At 46.0% G+C, this 15,839-nt stretch overlaps 1 protein-coding gene and 1 long non-coding RNA gene across 2 annotated transcripts in view; one reads left to right on the top strand and one right to left on the bottom strand.

Moving 5' to 3' along the window:
* LOC102488025 (uncharacterized) overlaps positions 1-5,569 on the top strand; it is a 7,604-nt gene extending 2,035 nt beyond the window's left edge. The window contains exons 2-3 of the long non-coding RNA XR_333517.1: positions 1,354-1,479; positions 4,810-5,569. This is a non-coding gene — a long non-coding RNA (uncharacterized LOC102488025). The remainder of the gene's footprint in view (positions 1-1,353; positions 1,480-4,809) is intronic.
* Positions 5,570-8,763: 3,194 nt separating this feature from the next.
* The window catches only part of TPM1 (tropomyosin 1), a gene marked incomplete at its 5' end in the record, with an annotated part of 23,777 nt that continues 16,701 nt past the window's right edge, over positions 8,764-15,839 (bottom strand). Inside the window, 1 exon segment of the mRNA XM_014593336.1 lies at positions 8,764-9,626. Coding sequence (XP_014448822.1) covers positions 9,544-9,626 — 83 coding nt within the window.

Genomic DNA, 15,839 nt, shown 5'->3' on the forward strand with positions numbered 1-15,839 from the left:
AGGAGAATGGAGGAGAAGGGATTGCGGCGTGACCATCTCCCCTGGGGGGTGATTTCTCGCTTTCTGTCTCTATGTCTCTCTCTGTCTGTCTGGCGAGCGCACGCGCCCTACAGTGAAAATCTCTCCAAAAAAAAAAAAAAGAAGTTAAGGTGCTGGACACTGCCATGTGGTTCGAGTCCTAGACCTGGTGGCTTGCTTTCTCACTTTCCCTCTCTTTCCGTGTCTCTCTCTGGTCAAAATTAAAATAAATAAATGAATAAATAATTAAATACATTCTTAAAAAACATAGCTGTTGCACTAAAGGCTTTTGTAACTCGAGATAAAGTATCACTAAACTACAAAATAAGACTAAGGAAATTCACATTTATCTGATAATGACCTGTTGATGCTGTTTTTTGTAATACGAAGTATAGAATTCTGTCATGTTTTCTCATCCTTCTGGGTATCCAGCTTTTGCTGATGCATTCAGTTACAAACCTCCGTAGGATGACCCCGCTCAACTGAGTAGTGAGCTGACCTCCTGGCTGCATTTACATGCTGGATCTGGGGCTGAGGGAGGCTCAGCAAGCTCTCTGGGGATGGTGGTGACCCCTTCCCTGGGAAGATGAGTCGTGTACATCATCACTAGGGAGGCCGGGGGACAACAACGGCATGTCATGGTGCAGAGGATTTCTGGAGGGCCTGCTGTCCCCACTCCTGGGCTCTCAGTCAAGAATGTAATTGAAGCTTCAGGACAATAGCGTGTGAAAGGAAAGATGTCCCTGGTGTCGGGTGCCCTGGCAGCCAGACTCAGCAGCACAGAGCAGATGCTTGGCTTTTACTCAGGGAGCTGGCTGGGCTCCTGTGTCCTGCTCCACCCCCGAAACCCTCTCTAGGCAAAACCCACAGCTAACAGCTCGAGCTCCTGCCTCCTCCTGTCCACCCCTTGTGCAGACTAGAGGCACAGGCAAGAGCTGCGAGCTTGACAAGGGAGTGGAAGAGCAGCTCCGTGGATGCTAAGGATCTCACCGGAGGAGGACTGGGACATTATTTTGTGTGAACTCAACTTTCATTCAAGTGCCTTAGGTAACTTTCCAATGAGCGAGACCAACAAGCAGGTGAGCCCTGTCTTGTAGTGTCACTGAGATGTCCCCAGGGAGCCCCATCATGCCTCAGTGGACACAGGACCTGGGCATTTCTTCTGGGTGGCTCTGGGGGAGGTGCCTCCTTAGAGAGCTGGTGATGGCTGGCCATTTGGCATCTACTCAGGCCCTTTCTCTTCCCCCTGGACAAAAGCCACTCTTTGTACAGCAGTGCTGGTCTGGGGGGGCTCAGAGGGCGCCCTGATAAAGCCTTGCTCCCTTGTGATTTCAGGGGGAACATCCAACCGGGCTATCAGCCTAACTGGCCATGAGCCCAGCCCATCCCCATGAAGCATCCTGATGAAACAAACATCAGTGACGGCGCGAAGGAGAAAGAGCATGACGTGGAGGCTCGCAGGTGAGCAGGAAGGGGCTGGGGAGGGCCGCCGAGAGCTGATCCAGACCTGCAGGACTCTGCTGTGTGCGAGCGACTCGGCACAGCAGCCGACCACTGCAGAGAGCTGACGGGGCCAGGCCCTCAGCCAGACTCCGTGTGGTACCCTGTCCCGACCTGGATGATATGGGTGCTTCTGTCATTGTCCCCATTTTGCAGATAGGGAAATGATCACAGAGAAGCTGAGCGGCTTCAAGTCCCACAACCAGTAACAGCAGCAGTGATTTCAAATTCTGATCCTGTTTCAACGCTGGGGATCCTACCCCCCCCATCCTGCTGCCTCCCGAGCACAGCAGGCCACGTCTCCTTCATGGCTGTTTGCTGCCTCTTCTTCTGTTCTTTATCCAGTAAGGAAGGGTCTTCCCTAAGCTGAAGGAAGTGCCTCTGCGCAGGGCCTCTGAGTTCACACCCGTTTATTCACTTTTATCTACTCTGGGTCCAGACAAGGGGTATGAGAAAGAGTGGGTGGCTGTGGTGCACCCATGCTGTAAAGTTCAAGTCCGTGTTTCATTGGGGTGTAGTGGGGGGGGGGAGAACAGAGGACAGGTAGAGCTAGGTTGCCTGAAGGCCTCTACCTGTCCAATTTGGAAAGTGCTTTGTTTCGTTCCTTTTTTAAGAACCCGAAGTCTGGAAATGAAATAGGAGCTGTCAAGTTCCAGCTCTGATGGCATGTGCTGCAAAGCCCTCTGCTCCAAGGCCGGGACATTGTGTGTGGGGGGCCCAAACTCAGGTCTTGATCCAACCTACAGGCTGGATGTGGTTGTGTGCTATAGTTCCAGAGGCTTGGGAGGCTGAGGCAGGATGGCGAGCTCAAGGCTGGCCTGGGCAGCATAGAAAGACCCTGTCTAGGGACCAGCAGTTAGAGTAATGGCTATGCTGCTGAAGTCCCATGTAGTTGACTGCGGTTTGAGTCTCGGACCCGGTGACTTAAACTCATGCTGGGCACATGTGTATGCATGCCCACGATCCTGTGGGGATCATGGAGGAGAAGGGATTATGGCATGGCCATCCCCCCTGGGGGGTGATTTCTTGCTTTCTGTCTGTGTCTTCTTGGTGGGTGCACGTGTCCTATAGCAAAAACATGTCTTAAAAAATTAAATGTCTGCACTTAAAAGAAGTATTTTTTAAGCGTGTGCATTTATTTTCTCTGAATCAGAAAATATCCAAAAAATGAGTCCTAGTTATAAAAGCAAAGAATCTGAAATAACCCAAATGATCAAAACTAAAAGGGCTAGCCGTATAGAGCAGCAGTTAAGACCTGGGAAGAGGGAACCAGATCTCACCAGGCTGACCGTGGTTTGAGTCTAGGTCCCACTGATTTGAAAAACATGCCAGGAGCGTGTGTGTGTGTGTGAGCCCCAAATCTTGACGGAATGGGGAAATGGAGGAAAGAAAGACTGCAGTGTGACCACACCCCACTGAGGTTCGCCCTGTCGCTCTCACTCTGATGAGTGCATGTGCCCTCTGATAATTAAAAAAAGAAGAAAAAGGTATGGCACATTAACCAGGTGGAATATCATACAATGGTATCACGAAGGCTAGGTTTCCAACAGGAGGGTGCTTATGCAACATTTTTGGAATAAAATATAGTTTTGAATGGAAAGTCTTACACACACACACACAGGCAAGACACATGGAAAGTAAGTTATTGTTTTCAAGTTGTTGTGGTGAAATTATGGGTGGTCTTTTCTTCCTTTATAGATTTTCTCTATCTACATAATGCTTTGTACAAAAAAAAACTCAAAATGTACGCAGTAGATGGGGACTTTCACTTGACAGGTACATTATGATTTACCTTGCAACTTGGTATCCAAATGTGGCAAACAGCTTTTCATTTGAACTTGCAAATTGTTTCAATAAATTTGCATATCCCTTTATATACACAACACACCTCTACTGTTGTTACACAAATTTTATTAATTCTTCAGGGCAGAGTCTCTTTCACCCACACCTAATCATCCACAATAGTTTGTTTCTTGGGTTGGAACCCAAACTAGAAAAGCAAAACCCAGCAGTTCAGATTAGCACAGCAGGGAAACCACTTTTTCTCTTAAAAATTAGCCACTTCCCATCTTTATTAGATGGCAAATGGGTTATCTAGAGACACTCAGGGATCCTAACCCATAAGGAAAGCTCCATACCTGCCCTGGCTTCTGAAGTCTGGCAACCCAAGAGGATCAGGTGACTGTCTTCTCCAAGGACTATAGGGAACAGCACTGAGACATCGTCCCAGGGAAGAAGCATTATGGTAATTTTCATCCATTTACTTTTCTCACAAATCAAAGGCTTCTTCCAGACCTCCCTGGTGGAGGAGAAAGCTGATTTTACAGTCTCCAAGAGTTCGTGTAATTATTTATGCACACTCCATTCTTTCTTCTAAAGCAAAGGTATGGTAAAACCAAACATAAATAGCAGAATGTAACAAATGATGGGTCAGCAGATGGTGTGAGGTTAAGGTGGCAGGATCACTCATGGCTGACCATGGCTCGAGTTCCAGACCTGGCAGCTTGAAAAACACACCGGGTGTATGTGTGTGCATGCTTAAAAGGAGAAAAGATTGTGGTGTGGCTATTCCCCCAGGGGGTGGTTTCTTACTTTTCCTCTGTGTGTCTCTTGGGCAAGTACATGGGTCTGAGAAAACACACACACACACACACACACACACACACACACACAGACCAGGACTGACCATCATAAAGCACTGATCTTGCTGCCCCCATCACCACGCAGAATTCACGCAGAGGAGCCACCTCTACATTGCTCCAGCCTTACCCACTACCCAGTCAGCACCCAGGCAGCATGGAGAGGGTGACTCTCACACATACATAGGACTGTTTACCTTTCCCACCACTGGCTTTCCTCTGCAGGCAGTGGTTCCCACAGGTCCTGCCTGGCAGCTCAGGGAGAAGGAATGAGGGCTGAACTGCCTTCATTTACATCCACTGCTATGCCAAGCCTGCAAGCAGCATTCTGTGCTCCATCCACCTCCACTCAGAGACAAATCCAAACGCTGTTAGATGATGGGCTAACAGAATTACGTTCAAGGGCCAGTGCTCTGCTTACAAGTGAAATCTGAATCTGTTACTTGGATGCTTTCTTCAGCTCCTGTGCACAGATGCTGGACGACTTGGGAACTGTTAGCTTGAGCTTTGTTTCTGGGCCATGTGTCCAGTCAACAAATGTATTTTGTTTTTTATGTGTGGGGTTCTGTGGTCATACAATGAATGGCTTCCAGGGCATTGGGGCTGGGGAATTTCATTTCAAAAGAAAAACACTGCTATCACTTTCCCTAAGGACGCCACGCAGGCGGAAAAAGGCTCGGGGCTAAGGAACAGAAAACGGACTGGAGGAACCGCACTGCACACCATCGCCTCATTTAGTGCTCAGCCCATAGGAGGGAAGTGCGCCAGCATGGGAGGAGGCAAGATTACCACCTCTAAGGAAGAAGAAACTGCTGGCCAAGTGGTAACAGTAACCCGTGATCACACGTGAGTATTTCCAGGCCCCACACTACACGCCGTGCCTCGATGGAAATTCAACTCAACCGGCCGAATAACCCTGCGCAAGCCACTTTACCTCCCTAGGTCTCGTTTCCCTCTGGCCTCACAATCACAAAGCTCCTTCCAGTTCTGAATCAGCACGTAAGTGGAGGGCATCAGCCTTGGCAGGCCCTGATCAGGCCTGACTCAGCTCTTTGTTCTCCGTGGCCTTGGCAACAAACGGAAATCAAATTCTCACAGGCAGCAGGAACCAGCCTTATCCTCTGGGTCAATGCCCATTTGTCAAACATTTGGCAAAAGTTACATTCATATTCGTGAACCCTCAACATAGCTTCATTCATTGTTTGACACACAGAATTTATGACATCTGTTAGAGGAATGCGGCTCTGAAAACCCTCAATGTCAAAAAGTATACATGATGGAAAGAACACTTTTGTACAGTTCGACATTTGTTAATTTCTTTCCTAACCCCCGTCTCCAATTCTAGAAATGATGGCTCCCCGAGCACCCCTAGTCTTTTTGTTTTGATTGAAGAGTTCAGACTTCTTTTTCTGGTATATACATCTGACTATAGATTTTTATAAAATTACGTGTACAGATAGTGTTGATGAGTTGAAAAAATGGTTAACACACACGCAAATATTTGCTCAAGTAAAAAAAAAAAAAATTTCCCCAGAGAGATAAAAACAAAACAAAAACAAGGCTCTAAGTATTGAATTTTGGAGGATACAATTATCCATAAAAATTGGATTCTTTCTGTTAATGACATCTCTAGGCACAATTAGTAGGGGAACTGTTCTCTTCAATACCAGTTTCGGAAGGGTTGGAATCTATTCACAAGGCACTTTTTTTCCCTCTCAGTAGCCAATGGTAGAACTCTTGTCATAAATTCATAACGGTTTTGGAAGATGGTTATGTTGTTCCCTGTACTTGTTCTGAGTGGAGTTCCCCAATGTTGTGCTCTGAACAGGGCAACTTTTCTAGCTGCTCACTGAGAGATCTCCAACCTGGCCTTCCCACATCAGAGTACTTATCACTTTACCCTGACCTCGTAGGGTGGCGTGTTCAGCAGTTATCACACTGGTCAGACCCAAGGCGTGCACCGCGTGGAGAAAGGCGTTTTCCCGTTTATATTAATCTGAACGATTAGGTAACCGTTCCTCAAATTGGCATGACACTTCATAATTGATCCTGTCTGATCCCCGGAACCCAGAGAGGCAGATGTCAAACCACTTAACTGTGGCCATGTCAGCTGCTCAGCAGGAGACTCAGGCTACATCTTCTCAGTTGCCTCCTCTCCTATCTATACTTGCTGTTTCATCTACATCCAGTAGGTGCTTTCCTTCCTTTCTTTCTTTTGGTCAGGGGGCATGTGCACTTACCAGAAAGGGACAGGAGGGAAAAGGGGAGAGGAGGGGGGAGGCATGGTCACACTGCAATTCCTTCTCCATTTCTCCATCCTGTTGGGATTTGGGGCAGGCATGTATATGTGCCCAGTGAGATTTTCAATCTGCAGTCAGCATTTGAATCACATGGTTGCCAGCTCCCTTAACCTCCAGGCAAAGAGGCTGGCCCTAGGAGTTGATTTTTCTTCTGCTGTAAAAAGTCTGAAACAAGAGAAGAATCCAAACAGAGCTTTGGACTCATACAAGCCAGAGTTTGAAGCCCAACCCCAGTGCTTGAGAGCTAGGGGACTACAAGGTTTATGTGCCTCTTGGAGTCTGTTAGTAGAATGAGGACTGAGGTGAAGCTTAAATATCACTTGAAAGGGGATTAAGATTTTATAATATATAAGTGACATCTGAGTTTTTTTTTTTTTTTTTTTAAAGGTTTTTGTCATAGGGCACATGTGCTCTCCAGAGAAAGGGAAAGGTGAGAAATCATCTCCCAGGGGAGCTGGCTACAGTGCAATCCCTTCCTCTCCATTCTACTCTTGGGATTCTGGGCACCCCCCCCCACACACACACACACCCCTGGCATGATTTTCAAGCCACTGGGACAGGGATGAACTGCAGTCGGTCATGTGGGAGTCCAGCACCATAACCACCTGCTAGCCCGAGATTATGCTTACATATCATCCTTTAGATCAAGTTGGTGTTCATCTAACTTCAAGAAGACGAACAGTAAATGCATTCTGTGGGGTCTCTAGAGCACACGTGGCAGTTGGGAATAGTGGCAACAGTGGCATTTATCAAATATGCCCTAGGTGGCTGGCATGGTGCTGCTCGTGTGAGGTCTTCAAAAAGCTCATAGAAAATGCATCACAAAAGCCCATGGAGCTCTATTTTTTTTCTTTTTTGGGGGGTATCAAAATCACCATACTTTAATTCTATTTTTCTGTGAGCTTTTTGAAGTCCCCTTGAACATTGCATGGGTTATACATTCAATTCCCACAACAATAACCCTTGTGCTAGGTGCTAATCTCATCCCCATTTTACAGATGGAGCAAGTCAAGATTTAGGGATCTGACACATGAGGTGCAGTCTGATTAGCCTTGATGGGCTCCCAAAGTGAAAGAGTGCTGGGTTCAGGAAAGGTTTCCATGACCGGCATGAAGCAGTGGGGCCTTATTCTTGCTAAGGACCTGCAGGCGTGGCCTAGGGGTGGTGAAACTGAGGGAAGGCTGAGACACAGAGCATTTATTTGCCTTTAGCAAGTGGGGTTTAGAAGCCAGGCCTCCAGGCGACTTAGGTTCTCTCCTTGCTTTATGAGATGCATCTTTCTGTAGAGAGGAGATACTTAATGAAGAGCCATGGAAGACCAGCCTCCTACTTAATACTTCTGAGTGAACGTATTATAACTGCACCTAAATCAGTTTTCATTTGTCCCCATTCTACTGTTTGCCTTTATTTATTTATTTATTTTTTTAGAGGTTTTTGCTATAGGGCACGTGCACTTGCCAGAAAGACAGAGACAGAGAGACAGAGAGCGAGAAATCACCCCCCAGAGTAGATGGCTACACCGCAATCCCTTCACCTCCATTTCCCACTCGGGATCTTGGGCATGCAAGCACATGCACCTGGCATGACTTTAAGCTACCAGGTCCAGGACTCGAACCATGGTCAGCCACATGGGAGTGACAGTCATTACATCAACTGCTGGTCCCTGTTTGCTTTTTAGGAGAACATCCCTTTTGCTCCCTGCAGCATGAGTTAAGCCAACCAACACTGCTTGTGATCTGTTTTTGTTGGCCTACAAATGTTCGAGAGCTAGAGAAGTGGTTCAGGATATTTGCAGTCTCCCAGTCTGAGAAAGCAGAGACGTGTCGGCACTGAGAACTCGCATGAATTAGAATGTGGGAAGTCCCAAAGATCTGTTAAAGCGGTACTTAAGTAGAATCACTGCTGAGGGTCGACAACAGAATGGTACATTAACTCACCATTTGTTGATGGATATATGTATGTTATGCACACATGTGTACATATATAGATATATATAGCATGTGTGTATGTATGTGTATGCACACACACACATACATACATGCTATCGCTAAAAATGTAATTATATTGGAGGAAAAGAATCCCCAAACCAGTAAAACTACTAAAAAAGGCCTTTCTTGCTTGGTTTTACCTTGAATAGATCAAAATGACACTGCTTTCAGTGCTTCTGAGACGGTGACGCATAAGAAACCCAGCTTTCCTGGGCTCTGGGATATCATTATAAGAAACCATTTGTGAGGGAAGGTAGGACAATTCCACCATCTAAAGTTCACAAAGTCAAAACACAAACAAACAACAGGACCACCAAATTTAGAAAACGTCCTACAATGTGCATTTTATTCCATATCCTTCTACAACGTTTACATATAGTCATGACTCTTAAGAACATGTTTTCTTTACCAGTTGCATGTAGTGCCTAAATCTCTCATTTTAACGTGGAGCGATGCGGGTGGAACCCACATGGAATGCTGCCCTAGAATTGGAGTAAGCTGCACGTGTGCTGACTAGAAAGGGAAGAAGGAAGTCTTAGAAGAGCAGCGTGGCTTACAAACCCTTGGCTTTAGTGACTTCAGGCAGATGAGACCCATAATCTCATCTTATAGTAAAACTCAAGATAAAATAAATTAGTGTTGGACAGAATTATAAATTGTACAACATTGAACAAAAGACCACAGGGGGATCTTTTATCTAAAGTAGCACCGATCCACACCTGATTGTGCTCCCAACGTTGATTTTCCCGTTCACTGTTGTTGGCACTCTGAGTGGAGTCGTTCTGCTTCAGTGAGTACTCCTACACAACTGAGCGTACAGGGCCGCTAAACGCTCTACTGAGTGTGGCAACATCACCCTGGGAAATGGCACACTGAAACCACCACTGCCCTGCCATGGGCTTGCCTGTGTGTGTGTGTGTGTGTGTGTGTGTTTTCTTCCCAGCCCTCGACCTAGCAGGTATTTTGTGGATGTGTCTGTGACAGTGGGAAAAGTAAATAAAAAATGCATTTGAGGGGGTTTCATGGTAAGCAGGTGTTCCAAAACAAAACAAACAACGAAAACAAAATGAAAGAATGTGGCCGCAGCTAAGGAGGTTTTCACATGTTGTTTAACTCCAGTAAAGTCTGATCCAGCATCTGATGCATACTAAGGTTCTCTTCTTTGGCATGAGCCACTTTCTCTGTGGTGGGATTAGAAAATTAAGTCATGAATAGCTGTGATTAGGACACAAACGGGGGTAGGGGGTGTACATTTGGTCAAACAGTCACAAACACAGGGAGGTGATTAGAACTAGGCATGCTGTAAGACATCACTCATTTCCAGACCAGGACCTACACAGAGAAAGGCAGCTCTGACCCACAGGAACCACACACACAGCGGGTCCTCGGTACGGTCAGGTGCGCCTTCACCAACAAGCCACTCAGGACAAAACTCACGTGGGGTTTGGTGAAGGGTCACCAATCAGGTGCCATGGGAATGGGGAGAGGTAAAAACCAAATACAGCTTACAGCGCTATTACACAAACGGCAGAAGTTAATAACAGCAGACATTTCCGAGGTACAGGCAGTTAAGGTCTGGGTGCTGTGTGGTCACACAGTCTCACAGACAAGATGACATAACGAGGTTTTCTGACAACTTTGAAAATGCTTTATTTCTGTTGCTCATTTAAAAAAATGATCAACGTGTTCATGCACACTTCATTAGGACATTCTCCTCCTATTTTTACAGTGTCTTATTTATTATTTGCATGGCATTCTCTCCAGATTCCAACAGCACCGTTAGGCAGAATGAAGCATACCTTTCAGACAACCGGGGGCTTCTGACATGAGCTCCTGTTTTCAAAAGCTATTTTGCCCAAGCATAAGTACATTTAATCATATTTCAAACACTACACCAGATGTTAGGTCAGGAGTAGGAATGTGTAATAGGAATATATCTCTCTCTATAATATGCACTGACAGTGGGACTCACAGTTGTCTGTGGGAAATAGAAAACATTTTTGGTCCTCATTATGTATCCATTCAAATGAGAGAACCTGTTATTGCAAAGAGGTATGCTAAACTGACAGTTATAAATATTCACCCATATACGTGATATTATGTATTTTACCATAAAAGCTGTTTTGGGATGAAAGGAAGTTAATTATTCCAGGTATGTATAGAGGAAAATGCAGGCAAGGCCAGCCTTTCGGCTGAATTCTTTGCATTTGCTTTTCTGTACAAAGCAACGGTTTCAGCCCTGTTAGCTGGAGGTGGGACGGTCTTAGACTTCCTGCACATGGGCTCCATTCCTAGAATTCAGCCCCAGCTGTTTCACACTTAAGTTTAATCCTCGTTCAGGGCCAGCTTTAGTTCATTAGTCAGGCGGCGGTTTTGCTCGAGTTGCTGGTAGAGTTGGTCTGGATAGGTCAGCAAGCAGGTTAGCAGAAAAGAGGAGGCAGAGGGAGAAGGGTTAGCCAGATGTGGTAAGAGGGAGTTAACAGACAGAGAACACAGAGATACCTCGGCAGGTAGCAGCTGGTCTCTTGCTGGGCAGCTTTCCCTTACCCCACGGTCATCTGTCCCATGCCCAGAAAGGGTGGATGGTAAAAGGTCTGGCATTTAGGAAGGGCCAGAGTATCTCTTTTGGTGGGAAAGGGAGGGAAGGCGAGTACAGGATACCAAGAGGAGAGTGAGTGAATGTTCTCTTATACCTCACTAAAATCACCTCGTTGGGAACGGAGGTCAGGATGGAGGGGAGTCTGGCACTTCACCTACCCCTTGCTGGAGAGCCGAGGTGAAACCTCAACCTGTCCCTTCTGCCCATCTGGCCTCTCCAGTCCCGCACAGATGCCTCCGCCCCTGCCAGATCAACCCAGGTGGAGGCTACAGCTCCTGCTGATTTACAACAGTCAAGCTCCCTGTCCTTTCCCCAGTCACCCTGACTCAGGGTACACATCCTGACCTCCTGTCCCACTCAAATAGCAAATGAACAAGCATGTGTCTTCGTTTGACACCGATTTAAAGTGTATCTGCTTACTTTCTGAAGAAGGTGGCGTTCAAACATCTGCACCAAGGCCTGTGTGATCAAGGTCACACACTGATGGGCAATCTGGTCACACGGCAAGGAGGCGGACCACGAGGATCTGATGACCCAGTGACACCAAACAATGACATGACTGCTTTGGATGACAGTGACAACCTGGACCCAGAGATTCTACCTAGTGGTCCTGACCAGCTAACAACCCTATCCCTGGGGAAACGTGCTGTCTGCAGCCCCCAGCTCTGGCTGGACAGTGAGCAACTCTCTGGTCAACTTTCTCTCTTGTAAATGGTAAGAGAAGGGGATGCCATGTTTTGTTTCTAGCCTGGAACATTTGATGCCTTGTCCTTTTTGCTCATCCAAATTTTCTGAATATTCAAAACCCTAGTCAAATGTCACCTCCTCCACAAAGCTCTGTCAGGGCTGCCCTCTCCGAGGCTGGCTCTGCACACCCTGTCCACCTGGACTCGCTGCACTCCTCTCTCTGCCTGCAGGAGGACCAGCTCATCGAGGCCAGGGCTTCCTGCTCATCTCTGGGACACTCCTGCCACTCTCCACAGTGTCTTATATGTGGCATACACATGGGGTGCAAAATGTAACCCCACTGCTGCAATCACATTATCACCACGAGGACAGCCGCCACGGAGGGCTGGCGATCGCAGTTTGCTGAGTCAGCATTTGGCCAAGGTGGAAGGGAAGAACTTTGGAGAAAGTCTAGGGAAGCCAGACAGTGGGAACTCAGGGGAGATGGCAGTGGTCCCCACCAGTCTCCTCTGGACCTGCTCAGCTGCCGAGGACCTGGTGAGCCTGGAAAGCCTGAGAGCAGGAACTCGTTGGGAAGTACTTTTCCCCTTCTTCCACATGGACTCCCAGATGGGCCCAGATTCAACAATGTTTTTGGTTCGGTCCATCAGAGGCTCTTGCAGTAGCTGCGGCTAAGACCTGGCTTTCTGCTCTAGGAGGCCGAGCTCGGATAGTTTCTTTATAAACTCAACTTGCCGTTTATCCTCTTGTGCACATGCATACCTGGGGCTACTCCAGACCTGGCTTCCCAGTCCACTGGTTTCCCACTTCCCCTTACAGAATACACTTCGAGAAAGAGTGAATGTCTCCTTAAGGGTTTCTAAAAAACAGATGTGCTTCCAGAATTAGCTGAACATCTGCTCAGCGGCACTTGCAGACCTATCATTTTGTCTATGGTAGGAAGCAGGATTACTCAGAGAAGGCACACATCCATGCCTCCAAGTTTCAAAAAGGCACAAAGCAGGAACCAGGGACAAAAGCAGACCAGGGAGCCCCAGGGAAAGAAACACATGAAATTACAGATGTCTTTATACCCTCAAGTGAGAGACATCATTTGGATTCTAATTTTTTTTAAAAAAATTATTTAACTTTATTTATTAATTTTAATTTGACTGGGGGTTGTGGGGAGAGAGAAAGTGAGAAGGCAAGCCGCCAGATTCAGGACCCGAACCACAGTCGGCCATGTGGGAGTCCAGCACCCTTAACCACCTACTGGCCCTGGATTCTAATTTTTTTTTTTTTGAAAGTCTACTGTCCCACTATTAAAATACTTTAATTCACAATCTGCTTATAAAAAATGATGTTATTTCTCTGCTCTGAAGTCTCTATAACTGACACTATTTTAGGTTTGTCCACATTTATTTGAGTGCAGTAGAATATGAACCCTTTTCGGTTAACAAAAACTATACACGAAACAGATGAAGAGCACCTTCATTTAAAATACAGGAGAAATATAGCCAGGTTGTTGAGGAAGGAGAAACGGAGGGAATTAAGAAACAAAAGTCGATGTCATTTTAAAATTCTAATTTTGCAATATATTAAAAAAAATCAGTTGCTTGTGAAGTGAAATAGTGAAGCCCAAATAAAACAACTATATTCTGAACAATTTCTACCAACTACTTTTTTGTAGAAAAAGAAATCCACTTTCATGGCTATATTTATAAAATGTCCAGGTCGGCAGGGGGTGTGGAGGTTATGACACTGGCTCTCACATGGCTGGCTGCATGGTTCAAGTCCTGGACCCAGTGGCTTGAAAAGCACACCAGACACAGGTGTGTGTGTGTGTGTGTGTGTGTGTGTGCATGCGTGCACACCTGAAATCCCAAGAGAATAAGAAGGGAATGCAGCATGGCCAGCCCCTCTGGGTGGTGTTTTCTCTTTCTCCCTCTTTGCCCCCTATGAGTGCACATAACCTATAGCAAACTTACAAAAAAAAAAAAAAAAAAAAAAAGTCTACACATGAAAAAATAGCTACCAAGCATGAAATACATACACTTCCTCTTAAAGAATATACCATGTGCTTAAGAGCAGGAAAATAAATCACAACTTAAACATGGTAATCATATTTAGAAAACCTACAATGTCATTTTTGTGATCACAATGAGGGTGGCCGAGTAAGAATGAAAACTTGAGCCCCTCTTTGTGCTGTGAAGTGATGGTGAATGGTAACGGCAGTGCACATGCTTGAGTTCAAGTCCTCCTGCAACGTTCCCGGGATGGGAAGTCCTGACCGTGTGGGACAGCTATGAAGCCATTCAGAAGCCCTTCATTACTTCGCCATGTCCTTCCTACATATCGGCCCTGAGGGGCCACCACACCCCAAACTAGATCTCCGGCAGAGTAAACACTGCTCGAGCCAGATCTTCTAACTCCCAGTAAGCAATGTCCCCTGTGCAAGTAATGTCTCAACCCTGACTCCAGGATCATCACGATTCTTTTAAAAAACAAAACAAAACAAAAACCGCATGCCTGGGCCTTGCACAAACCTTTGGAAACCAAAAACTCCAAGAAGGATGCAGGCATAGGTGTTTTTTAATAGTTCCACAAGAAACTACTGCTTTAGAAACTCTTGATATTAAGGAACAATGATAATAAAAAAAAAAATAAAAAAAGGAGGGGAAAAAAGCAGCAGTCAAAAATTCACCCTCATAGGGAACCAGCAGTTAGCGTAATGGCTATGTCGCTGGACTCCCACGTAGTCAACCGCGGTTTGCGTCCCGGACCTGGTGGCTTACAACTCACGCCGGGTGCGTGTGCGTGCGTGCCCAAGATCCCGAGAGGAGAATGGAGGAGAAGGGATTGTGGCGTGACCATCCCCCCTGGGGGGTGATTTCTCGCTTTCTGTCTCTATGTCTCTGTCTGTCTGGCGAGCGCACAAAAACCTATAGCAAAAACCTCTCAAAAAAAAAAAAAAAGAAAAGAAAATTCACCCTCATATGCACAAAGCAGATTTGTAGCTTTATTCGGTGTTGAAACTAAAATGTCAATAAATAAGTAAAAAGAATAGCAAACAGAAACAGCTTACACAGTGTTTATTTTACACTGAAACGAAGAGCTTCTGTACAATAGGAAGCACAGTGTGTCCTGGCCCTAGCAGATGCTATGAGAAAGAGCCAGGGTCGGCTGGAGAACAGACAGATGCAGAGTTCAGAGAGGGGAGACATCCAGCTTGATGAAGGAGTCTTGGGAGAAGTGAAGCAAAGAAACTTATCTGCATGGAGAGAAAAGGTGGGAGAGAAAGAAAACAGTGGCACAATGGAAAATGGCAAACCAAACCAGCAGGTGAGAGGGGCATTTAAAACACGGACAAGAAGCAGACATGCAAAACCCACTGCCAGCTGCTCCTGGGAGGGTGTCCATCCTCGCCCACCAGCATCTGGACCCACAGCCATCATAGGCCCCCTCTGGGCCTCAGGGTCCATTTCAAGAAGATTCGTGAATGAATTTAAAAACAAATTTTAAGCTAAATCCACTGTTTAAAATATTTAATCATACTTGGTGCTAAAAGTTTTCTCCAAAGAATCACATTTTAGTACTGGAAAGGACCTTGGAGACCGACGATCTGATGCACTCCCCTCACGGACACATGAGGGAAGAGGGCATGGGATGCTCTGTTTCCATGGTGACAGTCACGTCTCTAAAGACTTTTTAAAGGAATTTGGGGTGATACTGGAATGGAGAACCCTCTGTGAAACATTCCAGGTTAGAATTAAGAGCCAAATAAGCTCAGCGTCTAAGATCGGTTAGTAATATGTGCATTAGTGGTATGTGCTCAAGGCTCTTCTGAGAGCAAGCATGCTTATTCTGATCCTTATCGTCTCATGGTAAATCTGGGTCATTTAACTCCCAAATGCATGTTGTATAATCTGTGTTTCACCTCCTGTTTGGTGGACACAGGTTGTGGTAAACATTTATTGTGGGTATTTTCATTCCTTTTATATAAACATAGAAGTTAAAGGCTTGGTTACTCAGCAGAAAGCCCATTTGGTACTAGAATTCTTACAAGCAAAGAGACGATCCTTTATAGCACGCTCTTTAGGCTGTACCAGATCACAGCAATATCCTTTTC

This window comes from Tupaia chinensis, unplaced genomic scaffold (assembly GCF_000334495.1).
Source record: "Tupaia chinensis unplaced genomic scaffold, TupChi_1.0 Scaffold000063_1, whole genome shotgun sequence".
Lineage (NCBI taxonomy): Eukaryota > Metazoa > Chordata > Mammalia > Scandentia > Tupaiidae > Tupaia > Tupaia belangeri.